This window comes from Lepidochelys olivacea, assembly GCF_965140295.1.
Source record: "Lepidochelys olivacea isolate rLepOli2 genome assembly, chromosome: 1".
Classification (NCBI taxonomy): Eukaryota; Metazoa; Chordata; order Testudines; family Cheloniidae; genus Lepidochelys; species Lepidochelys olivacea.
The window spans coordinates 347,937,268-347,950,834 of record NC_140411.1 but is presented as its reverse complement, the minus strand read 5'-3'; the positions used below and the strand labels follow the sequence as shown (position 1 = coordinate 347,950,834).

Genomic DNA, 13,567 nt, shown 5'->3' with positions numbered 1-13,567 from the left:
CATAAAACCCTTCCAACTTCTTATATCCCACATCCCCCAGACAGTTAACATTTTTTATGTCCCTTACTCTTTCTCCCTTGGGTCCCAGGAAGCCACGATCACCCTGAAACAAAAAGGACAATGAAAGGCTTTTCCTCAACCGTTGGCACATCACTCAGTACACCCATCTGTTTAAGAACTGCTCTTGTTTATAACTATAGCAACCTATGCTCAGAGAATGCAATTCAGCTGAGCATCTCGAATCACTTTGCAATGACTAACTCATCACACAAAGTTGCATCTAACATAAGTATCTCTATCCCAATTTTATAGCTGGGGAAACCGAGGCCCAGAGGACTTAGGTGACTTGCAGAACAGCAGGAACCAAACCCACAAGCATTGATCCTCAGTCCCTTGGTCAAGCCCCTAGACAAAGCCTTTGCTATACAACACTCTCCTTTGTGTTTGGGGTTTTCCTAGGATTCCAAATGCTATACAGGGGGTGTCCTTCTCATCAGATGTCTGTAAACAGGCATTGATAATCCCCCAAAAGGCAGAGTCCTGGGACTCCTCATTGTCTGGCAGGAAGAATAATCCACTCTATGCTTTGCCCCTAAATACCACCTTACATTCTCAAAGCGCTGTACAAACATCAACCGGTTTCCCCATTGTCTACAGCGTCACAAGGCAGCTCAGTGTTATTTTCCCCATCTCACATATAGGGATTGGCCCTCATCTACACAACACCATGGCTGGATTTAAGGTGGTTGTGAATGGTTTTGTTCTTGTTTGCGTTAGAGATCGGTATTTTAGCCTGGGTAGCTCCCACGGCTCTCGCCCAAGAATCTGACCCCGGAAACCAGAGCAAAGGGAGAGTGAATGATGTGTGGGTGGAGACTGGCTGAAATGTGCTTAGGAACATATGTCCTCAGCAATGGGGTCCATTGCTCAGGGCGCTGGGGAACACGGGAGATCTGCCTGGCTGAGGTGACCATCCAGGTGCTGCAGAAAGTCCAGCTAAGACGCCTGCTGCTTACTCTTTCTCCTTTCGTTCCAGGCAGACCTTTCGGACCCTGCAAACACATGAAACAGCATGTCAGAACGAACAGCTGGTGGTGGCAACCTCCTTGGGCGAGGGCAGAGCTCTGGGGGCAGGACGAGCGCTGCACAGAGGGTTTGAGTTGCCTCTCACTCCCGTCAGGGTGACTTGGTAGAACGGCTCTGCTGCCAAAGGCAGCAGAAGAGGAGACTCAGGCCCCGATTGTGGCAAGTGACTGGATCCCTAAAAGGACTCTGGCCCGTCTCCTCATGCGCACGGGGCAAAGCGATCTATCTGTCTGAGATACTGATACAGCCCCTCGTGTCTGGGCACCTCACGCTCTGTAACGTATTCATCTTCACAGCACCCTGGTGAGACGGGGACGTGCGGTTACCGCGTGTCATAGGGCAGGGGAAGTTAGGCATCTACACGCCTTTGAGGATCTGGAACCTAAGCACCTGGCCCTATGTCACACAGGAAGCTTGCAGCAAAGCAAGGGATTGAACGTTGGAATCCCAGATGAGCACTTAACTACTGAGCATCCCAACCCCCCGCTGTGCTCTGGAACAGGTGAATAAAGACTTGCACTTTTCTGACTTCCCCCATTTAGCTCTTTTCCTTCCTTTGGAGCTGCTGATTCTCAAAGTGGTGCAGAAGGAGAACTGTAGCTTCTCCATTTATAACCATCCTTCTTCTCCTAATGGATGTATTCAATCCCTCCTGGGAACACTGCAGAAGAAGCAGTGTGAGACCCACTCTAGAGTCACCAGTGGCTCTATTCCATCCTACCCTGGCTCTACTGAACCTGGAGGCAGGCTTCCATGGTGTTCAGCATGTAGGCTTTGAACTACATCATGACAAAATCGTCTGCACTAACGTCGCGTTTGGCATCCAAAGATCTCAAAGCGCTTCCCAAAGCTGGGGAAGGATCATTATTCCCATTTTACAGATGGGTGGGGAAAGGGGGCCCAGACATTTCAAACGAATTGCACAAGGGTATGACGAGGTTACCTACGATGGCATGAAGCTGACCTGCAACCGGTAGCAGCAAATATCTCCAGAGATGGGACACGAAATGGGGACGGCTCTGAGCTACTGCAAAAAATTCCTTCCCAGGTGTCTGGTTGGTGGGTCTTGCCCACATGCTCAGGGTCTAACTGATAGCCAGATTTGGGGTCAGAAAGGAATTTTCCTCCAGGTCAGATCGGCAGAGACCCTGGGGGGATTTCGCCTTCTTCTGGCAGCCTGGGGCACTTGCAGATTTAAATAATGTAAATGGTGGATTCTCTGTAACAAAGTCTTTAAACCATGATTTGAGGACTTCAGTAACTCAGCCAGAGGTTAGGGGTCTGCTACAGTACTGGGTGGGTGAGGGTCTGTGGCCTGCCACATGCAGGAGGTCAGACTCGGTGATCAGGATGGTCCCTTTTGACCTTAAAGTCTATGAGGGCACACAGAGCAGAAGAACAGGGAATGGAACTCAAGTCTCCAGACTCCACCCCGCTGCTTTAACCACTAGCTTATTCTGCCTTAATAATGCAAGAGGGGCTCTCACCGTGCACTGCATTTAAGGATGAGATTTACCACCAGGCCTTGCAATACAATAATCTCTGGGTTTCCACAACTGTCACTATTTCCCGTCGAATTCCATCTACTTCTTCTTTATTCCCATCTGCGTGTCCTACTACCTGGAACCTGGTGTTGTTACTGCCGTACCTAGTTGGGGATTTTTGGCCCGTAACTCACTCCTCTGGGAACACAGTGCAAGAGTTCGTGCGGACTCAGAGCTCCATGAGGTCACGCAGGGAAAGGGATGCAGGGAGACGAAGCTGCATGCTGAATTAAAAAGCCATTTGTGGATGGGCCATGCTGAATGGGCAAGGAATGCAAGTCAGTTACACTCAGTGTTGTGGCCCATGTTTTCAAATCCACCTATAGGATCTCGACACTCAACTCCCATTAAAATCAGTGGGAAGTGGGCACCCATCCCTATGTGGCTTTGAAAACCTCATCCTATAGCAGCATCCACAGCTAGGGCTTCTCGCCAGCCAGTCTTGGGCCTGGTGCCACAAAACCATCCTCATACGCTTCAGGGGCTGGATCACTCGATAACTGCCCTGTTCTGTTCACTCCCTCTGAAGCATCTGGAACCGGCCACTGTCAGAAGACGGGATACTGGGCTAGAGGGACCACTGGTCTGACCCTCTAAGGCCGTTCTTTTGTTCCTACTGACTTACCATCATGCCAATGGGGCCTCGGACTCCTGCAATGCCCTCCTCCCCCTGTTAGCAAAGAGAGATTTAGTTTCATTACTGTGTCTACAAACAACGAAGCATGGATAATACACACAAGCCCCATCCTGCGAGCCCTGGGTGCATGGTGCTCCCACTGAAGTCAATGGATGACCTGTGCATAGAGGCCCATAGTGCCCAGTTCCCCTGCTGTAAGTGGAGAACGGCAACCTGGACAGCTTCAAAGTCATCGCAAAGCTGCGCTTACAGCTGTTCAGTGCGTGCGTAGGCACCGGGAGGCAAGACAGTCCCTGCCTGGTGGGGTAGGGCCTAGCGGGCGACCGACAGAAAAGGTTGGGGGTAGGGAACGATCTTCTCAGCTCCCAGCGTTCCAAGGAGGCGTCAGATGCGTTTCTATTGCGTCATTCTGTGCAAGCAAAGGGGCAAGTTCTGTCTGCATGAACTTCAAGGAGACCAGGTACCGTAAATAAGGCAGCCCAGAATTTGGCCTGGAATGCACATCATTGCTCTGTCCCCTCTACATTTGTGGATAGGAATTGTTTCCCTGTTATTTTCCTATCCCTTTACAAAATGTGTGTACATGGAGCCTTCCTATGAAGTGTAACCCATGTGCCTATACCCATCTATAACACACGCCCCATATCTCTAACCTGCTTACACCACCTATTACTCATGTATTAACCCTTCAGAAATCTTCATATGCACTATAGCCTTGCCGGCTAATTCATCGAGTACATTTTGGCCTTACAAGCTAAATCCTGGAAGATTTGTCTGACGGCAAGTGCCAAACATTTATACAGACCTAAGTACACCCCAGGAAGCCAGGTTCTCATCTCAGTTACACTAGTGTAAACCCAACGTCATGCCAGAGAATCCAGTGATTCACTCCAGATTTACACAACAGTACTAGAAGCAGAATTAGCTCCTCATTGTTTCATTACCTCCTCCCCGCCCACACTCAAAAAAAAAAAAAAAACCCTTAGCAAGATTTACACTAGACCTTACACAGTTGTTGACATTCTCAGGCGCTTCGCAGGTGCCTATTTGAACAGCTCTCCTGGCAGCTGGTGGGTTTGTATAAACGTCTTACATGATAAAGTCAGTTTATTCATAGAACAGCCACAGAGGAAGCAGCATATAAAGATGTCTTCTCTGATCTAGCTGCATGAGGGTTTGCATCCCGCCCCGGTACTGCACTCTGGGGGGGTGTTACTTTGCCTAAGCAGCTCAGCTCTCACTATTCAAATGTACCAATAAGATGTTTATTTTTTATCAGTAATTATTTATACGACACTAGTACCTACAGGCCCCCCTCCAGGATCGGGCCTCTTCATGGTCGGCACTTTACAGACACGTACGTTCGTTTGTTAAACTTTGCGTACATTTTATTCCTAGGGCAGAGGGGAATTCACGCTTAATTATTTTAATTAATTTTAAATGAACAGAAAGATCTGGGAGGCCAGGCTGGCTGGACAGCCGCATGTTTAGAGCGGTGGAGATGAGGAGTAAACCCACAGAAGGCAATGGAGCTACGTGAGTGTAAGCGTAGGTCTACACAGCAGGAGCTGTGCACCAGGCTAGCCTACCTGAGCTAGCCTGAATGCAGGTAATGTTAGCAGTGAAGTGAGGGCTAGCAAGCCAAGAACGTACCCAGGGTCTATGCCAGGCTTATACTGCCCGAGCTGCTCTGTCTTCACTGTTGCTTTTACCCCACTTGCTTGGCTTGAAGGTAGCTCAGGGGTAGGGTAGCCTGTGCTTGGCTTTTGCTCTGCAGAGTCATACCCTCCGTGAGATCAGCATCAGGCCCTCAGCCCCCGTTACGTTCACTTACTGAGGTGTGGCTTCCACCTGTGCCACTGGGGGGCAGGGTGGGGTGGCTGAGTGCATAGGGGCAGGACAGGAGACCCTGGTCTGGTGGCTCAGAGAGAGACCTAACCAGTCAGTGTAATTCCCATGATGCCTCATTTGCAGCATGGGAGAATCACCTGTGGGGCAGATCAGTAGTGGTGGGAGGGAGCATTAGCTTCATGCCAACTCCACAGAGGCACAGGTGTGTGTGGGGTGTGCTATGGGGCGGACAGAGCCCGTCGCCTCTGAGCATGGCCAGATTTGGTCTCAGTAAAAATTCAAGGGGATTCGGGGTCAGCACCTGAAGGGGCTTTTGATATGAGTGATCATTGCATGATAACACCTTTAGCATGTTCAGACAGACACTGCAGTGAGAGAACCGAATGGAGCCTGGCGTGATAATGGAATGACCTACCCCGGGGCCAGGCAGTCCACGGGGACCTCTCGCACCTGCCATGCCGAGGCCGATCTCCCCCTGCGCAACAGAAAGGAACACAAAGGGGTCATTTCAGGGACACAGCTGCACATTTCTCCTCTCCGTGCCAGAGCCCTCTGTTATTACATCGGGCAGGAGGCAAAGCCCCCGGAAATCAATGGGCGTTTTGCCATTAATTCCAGCGGGTGTGGGCTCAATCCCTTGTATTGCAGAGCCCACAACGGCCGGGCCCAAACCACGCTGATCCCCCTGTTATTGCTTTAGTGCCAACAGCAGGAGATCTGCCTCACAGGTAGGTGACAAATCACAGCCCACTATTTAAGAGGGCAACATCAAAGGGCACGTCTACACTGCATAGTTAACCCAGGCTCTTATCCACTGTTAACCACACACACCCCTACAGTCCGCACAGAGAAACCTCGGATCTGGGTTTGGAGGAGGCTTAAGCCAGGGCCACCTTCCCCAGTTGGAACTCGGGCTGGAACTCGCCCACTTTGACGCGAGGACACAGGCTAAACCACTTGAGTGGTGACAGTCCCTTGCCACAGTTTCCCCTGAAGGACAAAGAAGTTCTCCTGCAATTGACCAGGAAAGAATCCTAGAGCATCACAGCACAAAGAAGCGTGGGATATGCCCCCGGTACACATGGGCAAGCGCAGACAGCATGAGGACACAGTGACGCAGGTAGGGCTCGCCAGCGGGGATGCTCACACCTGGGCGAGGCTGACAAAGGGGCTCAGACCCGGGTGTCAATCCACCCACCCAGGTTAACTGTGCTGCACAGACACAGCCTAAAGCACAGGCAAGGGGCTGGCGTGCAACAAAAGCAACGCAACCGGGCAGGGCAGCTCGCCTGGATCCCATCCCTTCCAGCGTTTTATGAATTAATTTGTACAAGTTACTGGGAAGTGATAATCCCTCAGGTAGGGGCCTGATCGGAAGCCCATTGCAATCCATGGAAAAACTTCTGTGGGCTTGGGATCAGGCCTCTCGACTGTTAACGCTGCTTTGGAGGAGACCATTCGGATGTGTTGGTCCTCAGGAGGAAAGTGCATGAAGGCGGAGCAAGTGTAGGAATGCCAACTTCTAATTTCAGAAAACCGCACACTACAGCAGGAGTGCCGGAACCTTCCGCCACCCCTGCTCCGCCTCCTCCTGAGGCCCCGCCTGCTGCTCCGCCTCTTCCCCTGAGGCCCGTTGCTGCTCTCCCCGTTCCTTGTCGCTCAATCCTCTCCACCTCCCTCCCGCCCCCCCCGAGCTGGGCTCGCTCTGCTCCAGGGCTGGGACGGGAGCTGCAGCCCCTGACACGGAGCCTGTTGGCCCATGAGGCCCTGGCTGAGCAGGGGCTGGTGTGGGTTGATGACTCGGTGCCTCTCCCTGCTCCTGCCTGCGGTAACTGGACTTTTGGTGTCCGGTCAGTGCATCTGACCGGACACTGTACAGGTCCCCTTTTGAACAGACTTTCTAGTCACCAGGCTACCCTCAGCAGGTGGGGATGTGGATGGGGTCAGGCATGGCTTCCAGCTCTTTGGGGTGAGACAGGAGGCAGCGAGAAGTCACTGTGTTTCCTTTCAGTCCTCCTCAGAGTGCAATTCCCACCCCTCCATCCCTGCCCAGAGCTTTGGGCTGAGGCTACCATTTTGGGATTCATACTGGCGTCGTCTTTGTCTTTCCCGCCATCCACAGCTCACCTTGTTGCCATTGGTCCCGGGCAGCCCTCGAATCCCCTGTGGACCAAGGAGACACACACTTGGTTTGCAACACCTCTGATGCACCGTGCCCCAAGGAGCGGAGCCGGCGAGCGGCAGGCAGGTTGTAATACACCCAGTAAAAGGAATTCAGCGCGGGTGAAAAGAACTGGGCTGAGAGCCAGAGAACAAAGCCCGCCCTCCCTCCACGGGACAGATACAGCCTGGGTGCCGGCAGCACCAACTTCCCTGTCGTGACCTTGGGCCTCACTCCTGACCCGAGGCCAAATCTGCATGTGGAAGGATCCAGGCACCGTCCCATCCCAGCCCCTGTGTAGGACACCCCCTCACAGTCTGGGGTCTGTGCACGAAGGATCTGTGTTTGTACAGCACCTAGCCCGACGGGAGCCTGGCCCATGACTGGGGAACGCACATAATATACAACAACACGGGTACACGTAGCTTGTTCAAAGAATGCAACAGTGAAAAATAACCAAAGGTCACCTGTTTTCCCGGGGGCCCGGGAGGTCCTGCTGGCCCAGTGGATCCATTCCTGCCTCTCTTACCACGTTCCCCCTTTGAACAGAAAAACCATTAAGAGGGAGATAACTTTGATGGCGAGTTGCTCTTTGCCCCCAAATGTACTCAAAGGGGCCGCCCCTCAGAGGGGTGGGTCCCCCCCTACAGTTTCCCCATAGACGGCCAGCAAGAGGGACCTGGGCAGTAAATGGCCTAGACAGTAGAAGAATCTTACAATGGTCATAAGGCAACTGGGCAGGGGGTTGGGTTAATAGAGGGGGTGGCAGAGGAATGGCCTCCACCTCCCCAGATCACACTGAGCAACTCTGGGCGTTTCTAGGAATTAAAAACAAAATCCCTTTGGGCCCAGAGGGTGGCTGGCTCTGTAGACAGATCTGGAGATCCATCCAAGGGAGAAAGCTTGTTTGGGCAATGTCAGAGATAGGCTACTGAGCTAGGTGGAGCGTGGGTCTGATGCAGTCTGACCATCCCTAGGTTCGATTGTTGAGTAGGTCATTTGAGATTCTCCAGCGTGCTACCATCCGCACAAGCTGACAGAGACGAGATGCTCTAGCTCACAGACCAGGTCTGGGCTTGATGCTGGAATCTCGAGGGTGACGTTCTCCAGCCTGTGTTACACAGGGGGTCAGCTTAGATGGTCCCCTGTGGCTTCACAGCCTCAGAGAGTTAATAAACATGGGGAAGAGGGGGAAAGAGTGAACCACTGCTGGAGGGCAGGTGGGAATAGTGATTGGGCATCATGCAAGGGAGGCACTGCTCGGGAGGGGGCTACTGTTTGTTTTTCCTGGGCTGGACTGGCTGACGCGGTCTAACATTACAGACAGCAGCTTCCAAGCGCCCTAACGATTCAACGCCGGGGACTGCTCTCGGTGTCGCATGGAACAGCCGAGCAAAGGAACATCCCAATCCCAGCAGCGCCTGGCAAGGGTAAACTGTCCCCGTGCATCACGCTGTTGTTCGCTCACAACACGACAGCTTGCTCACCGCACTGAAACTGCTGGGCTTGTAGCACTGAGTCTGGTTAGCCTGGAATCCAGCCTGTGTCAGGGTGACACAGCCGTTTCCCGGGGAGGAAGGGCTTCGTGCTCCGGCAGCAGGACGTGTGCCGAGAACAGCTCTGCCTCCTGAATCTCCCAGGCACGATTTCAGCTGGCTATGGGGGAACGGTAGGGGCCCTTGGGACTGGTTGTCCCACGTTACGTGAGGTCCCTCCCACCACACGTCTTCTCACAGAGCCTCAGCATCTGTTCGCACCCTTGTGCCTTGCGATTGTGGGTACAATGCAGTCCTCTCTCGCCCCCACCACCACACTCGCTCTCTAGTGCCCAGGACACGTCACCTACCTTCTGCCCTGGCATGCCAGGTGGACCCGGGGCGCCTCTCTCTCCCAGCGATCCTGAAATGCCAGGGTTGCCACGAATACCCTGGATGCCCTGCACTCCCGGAGGTCCCGGGGCCCCGGGCTCCCCCTGTTGCAAAGCAATCGTGTGGCTGTAGTCACAACGCGAACAGTGGACTCCCCAGTAACACAGCTTATTGTAGCCATGACCAGCAGGCTACTCGCAAGGGGTTCTCAGCTCCCTTGTCATCTACTGCTCCTTCCAGATTTAACTGGCGAGTCCACTGAGTGCAAGGAAGGGCCTAATGACACTGGCTTGAGCCAGGCACAGGGCTGACAGGCACCTCTGTGCACTGCTGCCCTCATGAGACCTGCAACACCCCCCACCGCCCCAGTCCTCGGCTCCCACACACCTCACACTCCCACCTCTGCCCTGCAGCAGCACCCCACCCTCCCAGCCACTGCAGCCCCGATGCTCCACACAGCTCTGCCAGAGCATCTTAACGCTGACCTGCGAGCTCACCTCTATTATTCCAGAAACAAAATGGCTCCACCAATGCCCCCAAATCCTGACATGCCTGCAGTGCCCCCTTTATGTCAGTCCTGGAATCTCACAAGTGCAGGCTGGCTAATAGGCTTTGCCCCGATTCTTCAGCATCGCGCTCTGGCAATGGTAAAATGACCCTCCATCTGCCCACCCCAAAGGAAAGGTCTGGTGTGAAACGGTGCCGTGCAGGAGACAGCTCCCTGGAGCTGTGCGTTTGGAACACATGGGTGGTCTTGCCCTCCAGAGCCTCGACTGGCTTCGGTAGCGCATCTTTGCAAGCCCCAGTGAGCCCCACGGACCCTTGGTGCCTGCCTGCATGGTAGTTGTGCTATCAGCAAGGGGCACAAAGAGAGAGCATGTTGGATGATGTGCAGACAAAGTGAGATCCTATATGCTTACCTTATGCCCAGGGGGCCCAGCCTGACCAGCGGGGCCTCTGAACCCAATTCCTGGTTCTCCCTGTAAAGAGAGACAAGGGGAGGAGATCAAGAACAATCAGAAACACACCACGTCCTCCATCGTGGGCCTGTCAAAATCATACTGGACACATCACTACGTGCTGCTCACTTCAGGCCCAATCCAACTCCTGCTGAAGTCAATACTCCAGGGACAGGAGCTACAGAACCCACCCAAGATGCTTGACAGATAGATGGATCTAAGGCTGCTTCATCCGCCATTGAGGGAGGAGAGTTATATGGCCCACTCCCGGAGGGAGAGAACTACAGAGAGAAGCTGAACAGCTCAATGCTGGAGAAAACACAAGAGACAGCGGCAGGCAGCAGCTGATCATCTACAGTGATTAGATCTAAAAACGCGGCATTACTGAACAAAGCCCTTTTGTGTACAGAGAAGAGCCAGGAAGGGACAGCACACATGAATTCTAATGGTGTAAGAACAGCAACCTAACCCTAATCCTAGGAGAGTCCTTGAGTATGGTGCCAAAGTCGCTTCTTACCTTTTGACCATTTTCTCCTCTGTCTCCTTTAGTGCCCTAGGAATGAAGAGAAAGTTACAGAGCCCGTGATCATGGCTGGGGAAGAGGGCTGGGAGAAATATGCCCTGCAGGGGATCAGGAACCAGGTCAGAGATTTCTGTGTAATCTGCAAGGGGCGCAGAGAATCTTTGACTGGTCATAACTATGGGCTAGAAACCGCTGCTTCCACTCACCACGAGGGCACAGGAAGCATGGTCGTGGGGGAAAAGGGACGGAGAGCACTAGCTGCATGATCCTAAGTGTATACAGATAAGCCATAGATCTTCCCTCCAGACTTACCCCTGGAATCACCAGCAGGTCCTAGGCAGATATGAACGAGTGGTTTTTAGGGACAGAATCACTGCTTTGGGGGTTAAAATCCAGGAGCTCTTGTCTGTAGGAAGCAGCTTCAAAGGAACTCTTAAGCACCAGGAACAAACAACGTTAGGCCAGCAGCCTGCTCTTCCAAATTCACTGTGGATCTGGTCAGTACTAGAGCTAGGCCTGAACTAAAGAGGGTCTGAATGACCCAAACACTGGGGGAATTTGGACCTGAGTTTTTATCTTTCCTATCGGCAAAACCCACAGGCTGGATCCCAGCAGTCAGACCATAAGAAACTTCTGATCTGGATCCAGATCCAGACTTTGCAGCTCAAGTTCTCTCCCGGCTCCCCCATCTCCCCTGGCAAGAAGACAACATCACCTCTTACAGATGCTCAGTCCTTCCTCATCTCCCTCACTACAGAGCATGCACATCACAGGCAGCTCTGCAGTGTGACCATTTAATGATGCAACCCCTCGAGCAAACCATTCTGATTCTTGCAGTTTCTTCCCTCCTCGCTCCCAAGAGACTTTTACAGCGACATGCCTTCGACTGCACTTACTGCAGAATATGTAGAACTGGTGGCCCAGCCAGCTTTCCGATCATCATTATCCCAAAGGCATGCAGCCTCCTTGAGGATTGAATGCCAACCAGGTCGATCCCTAACTAGTTCCTTAAGGGGGTCTAGCTAGACGTTCAGTCTATGCTCACTGGCGACCTTATTGCGCCACCAAACTTTTAGCAATCTCATGATTGCTGGCCGAGTCGTGGCATTCCCATCCTGGTTTATGCATCAGCCCACTCACTGGATACAAATGGCATGGCATAGACTCAGTGCAATCCACTTCAGTGGCCCTAGATGCTGGACACGTGGCTTAAAAGCCCTGTCCAGCATGGTCTTTCACCGACAGTTGGTGGGAACTGTTGTATGATCCCATGTACCTCCCGCTCTTCACCCTGGGTTCACACCAGCCCATCGTCTCTCCTGGTCTGCAGTGAGATTGCTGCAAGACTCTTTGTGCTGCTTCCCTGCCCTGACTGAGAAGCACGTTCCCCTCTCCTTCACATTCTGAAACATTTGAATATTTCCACCTTGTTTATTTCTCTATAGCAGGGGTGGGCAAACGACGGCCTGCGGGCTGCACCACGTGGCTCAGCCCCTCTCCGGCGCTCTGGCCATGGCACAGGGTCAGGGGCCGTACCACACGGCTCCCAGAAGCTGGCATGGCCCTGCTCCGGTGCCTACGTGCTCCAATGGCCCCCTCCAGCGCTCCAATGGGAGCTGCAGAAGCGGTGCCTGCAGATGGGGCAGCGTGCAGAGCCGCCTGGCCGCGCCTCCGTGTAGGAGCCAGAGAAGGGACATACCACTGCTTCCGGGAGCTGCTTGAGGTAAACGCCACTCAGAACCTGCACCCCCTGAGCCTCTCCCCATGCTCCAACCCCCTGCCCCAGCCCTGATCCCCCTCCCACTCTCCAAACCCCTCAATCCCAGCCCGGAACACTCCCCTGCACCCCAAACCTCTCATCCCCAGCCCCACCCCAGAGCCCGCACCCCCAGCCGGAACCTGCACGCCTTCCCGCACCCTTGCCCCAGCCCTGATCCTCCTCCCACCCTCCGAATCCCTCAGTCCCAGCCCAGAGCACCCTCCTACACTCCAAACTCCTCATCCCCAGCCCCACCCCAGAGCCCGCACCCCCTGCCACACCCCAACCCCAATTTTGTGAGCATTCTTGGCCCACCATATAATTTCTATTCCTCGATGTGGCCCTCGGGCCAAAAAGTTTGCCCACCCCTGGTCTAGAGCAATCTGTGAAACAAAAAAGGCCACATCCCCTAGTACAATGCATTGCTACGAGCTCCTGGATCAGCACAGCAACAACCTCAGGGCATCCTGCTTGAGGTCTGCTGCTGAGCCGGGCCGACTGGGCCCACGTCCCACTGCCTTGCACCTTCCACCGTCCTTTCCACCAGTGCAAAGAGGCTGTGAGACGCTCCCCATTCCGAGCTGGTAGCACTGCACCCCCGTTTTGCACAAACAGAAGGCCCAAGGCAGTAGGGAACTCAGGTCTGCAAGAGAAAGGGCAGATGTATTCTTGGGCACTATCTATTGGCACTTGATCTTTAACGAATTACATATGTGCCGACACAGACCACTCTCGTAGCAATTGGGGCCCCATTTAAATCTCCCGGACTCCAGATCCACCTAGGACTTCAGTTAGTAGGCGGCTGGCAATGGATAGCCAGGTCATCTAGCCAGGGAGTCACTCCCTGTGTCAAAAATTGCTTCAACGCACAAAACAATCGAAAGGTACCTTTTCTCCTTTGTCTCCTCTGGCTCCGGGAGATCCCTTTTCTCCCTATAAACCAAAAAGCTGCTGTTCACTCCTTTGTGCTAACCTCAGTGATTGACCAGAGCCCTGAATCTGTCAAGTTGATGCCGAGATACCACAGTGATGGGCACAATGGAAATACACAGAGTTAGAGTAGAGAGATGATGGAGGGGGCAGAGGTACGTTCGTTGTGGTGTGGGTGGGAACAAGGGAGATTGGCTGTTATTCTAACACAGGGAGAGGGGCCTATAGGGTAGAACTGGGTGAAATGTG

The 13,567-nt window shown here is 53.3% G+C and overlaps 1 protein-coding gene across 1 annotated transcript in view; it reads right to left on the bottom strand.

Moving 5' to 3' along the window:
• LOC311524754 (uncharacterized protein) overlaps window positions 1–13,567 on the bottom strand; it is a 214,824-nt gene that overhangs the window by 77,871 nt on the left and 123,386 nt on the right. Inside the window, exons 66-75 of the mRNA XM_084636213.1 lie at window positions 13,277–13,321; window positions 10,624–10,659; window positions 10,068–10,127; window positions 9,126–9,251; window positions 7,747–7,818; window positions 7,246–7,281; window positions 5,534–5,593; window positions 3,256–3,300; window positions 1,017–1,052; window positions 68–103 (exon numbers count right to left, since the gene is read on the bottom strand). Of these exons, the coding sequence (XP_084492339.1) occupies window positions 68–103; window positions 1,017–1,052; window positions 3,256–3,300; window positions 5,534–5,593; window positions 7,246–7,281; window positions 7,747–7,818; window positions 9,126–9,251; window positions 10,068–10,127; window positions 10,624–10,659; window positions 13,277–13,321 (552 nt within the window). The remainder of the gene's footprint in view (window positions 1–67; window positions 104–1,016; window positions 1,053–3,255; window positions 3,301–5,533; window positions 5,594–7,245; window positions 7,282–7,746; window positions 7,819–9,125; window positions 9,252–10,067; window positions 10,128–10,623; window positions 10,660–13,276; window positions 13,322–13,567) is intronic.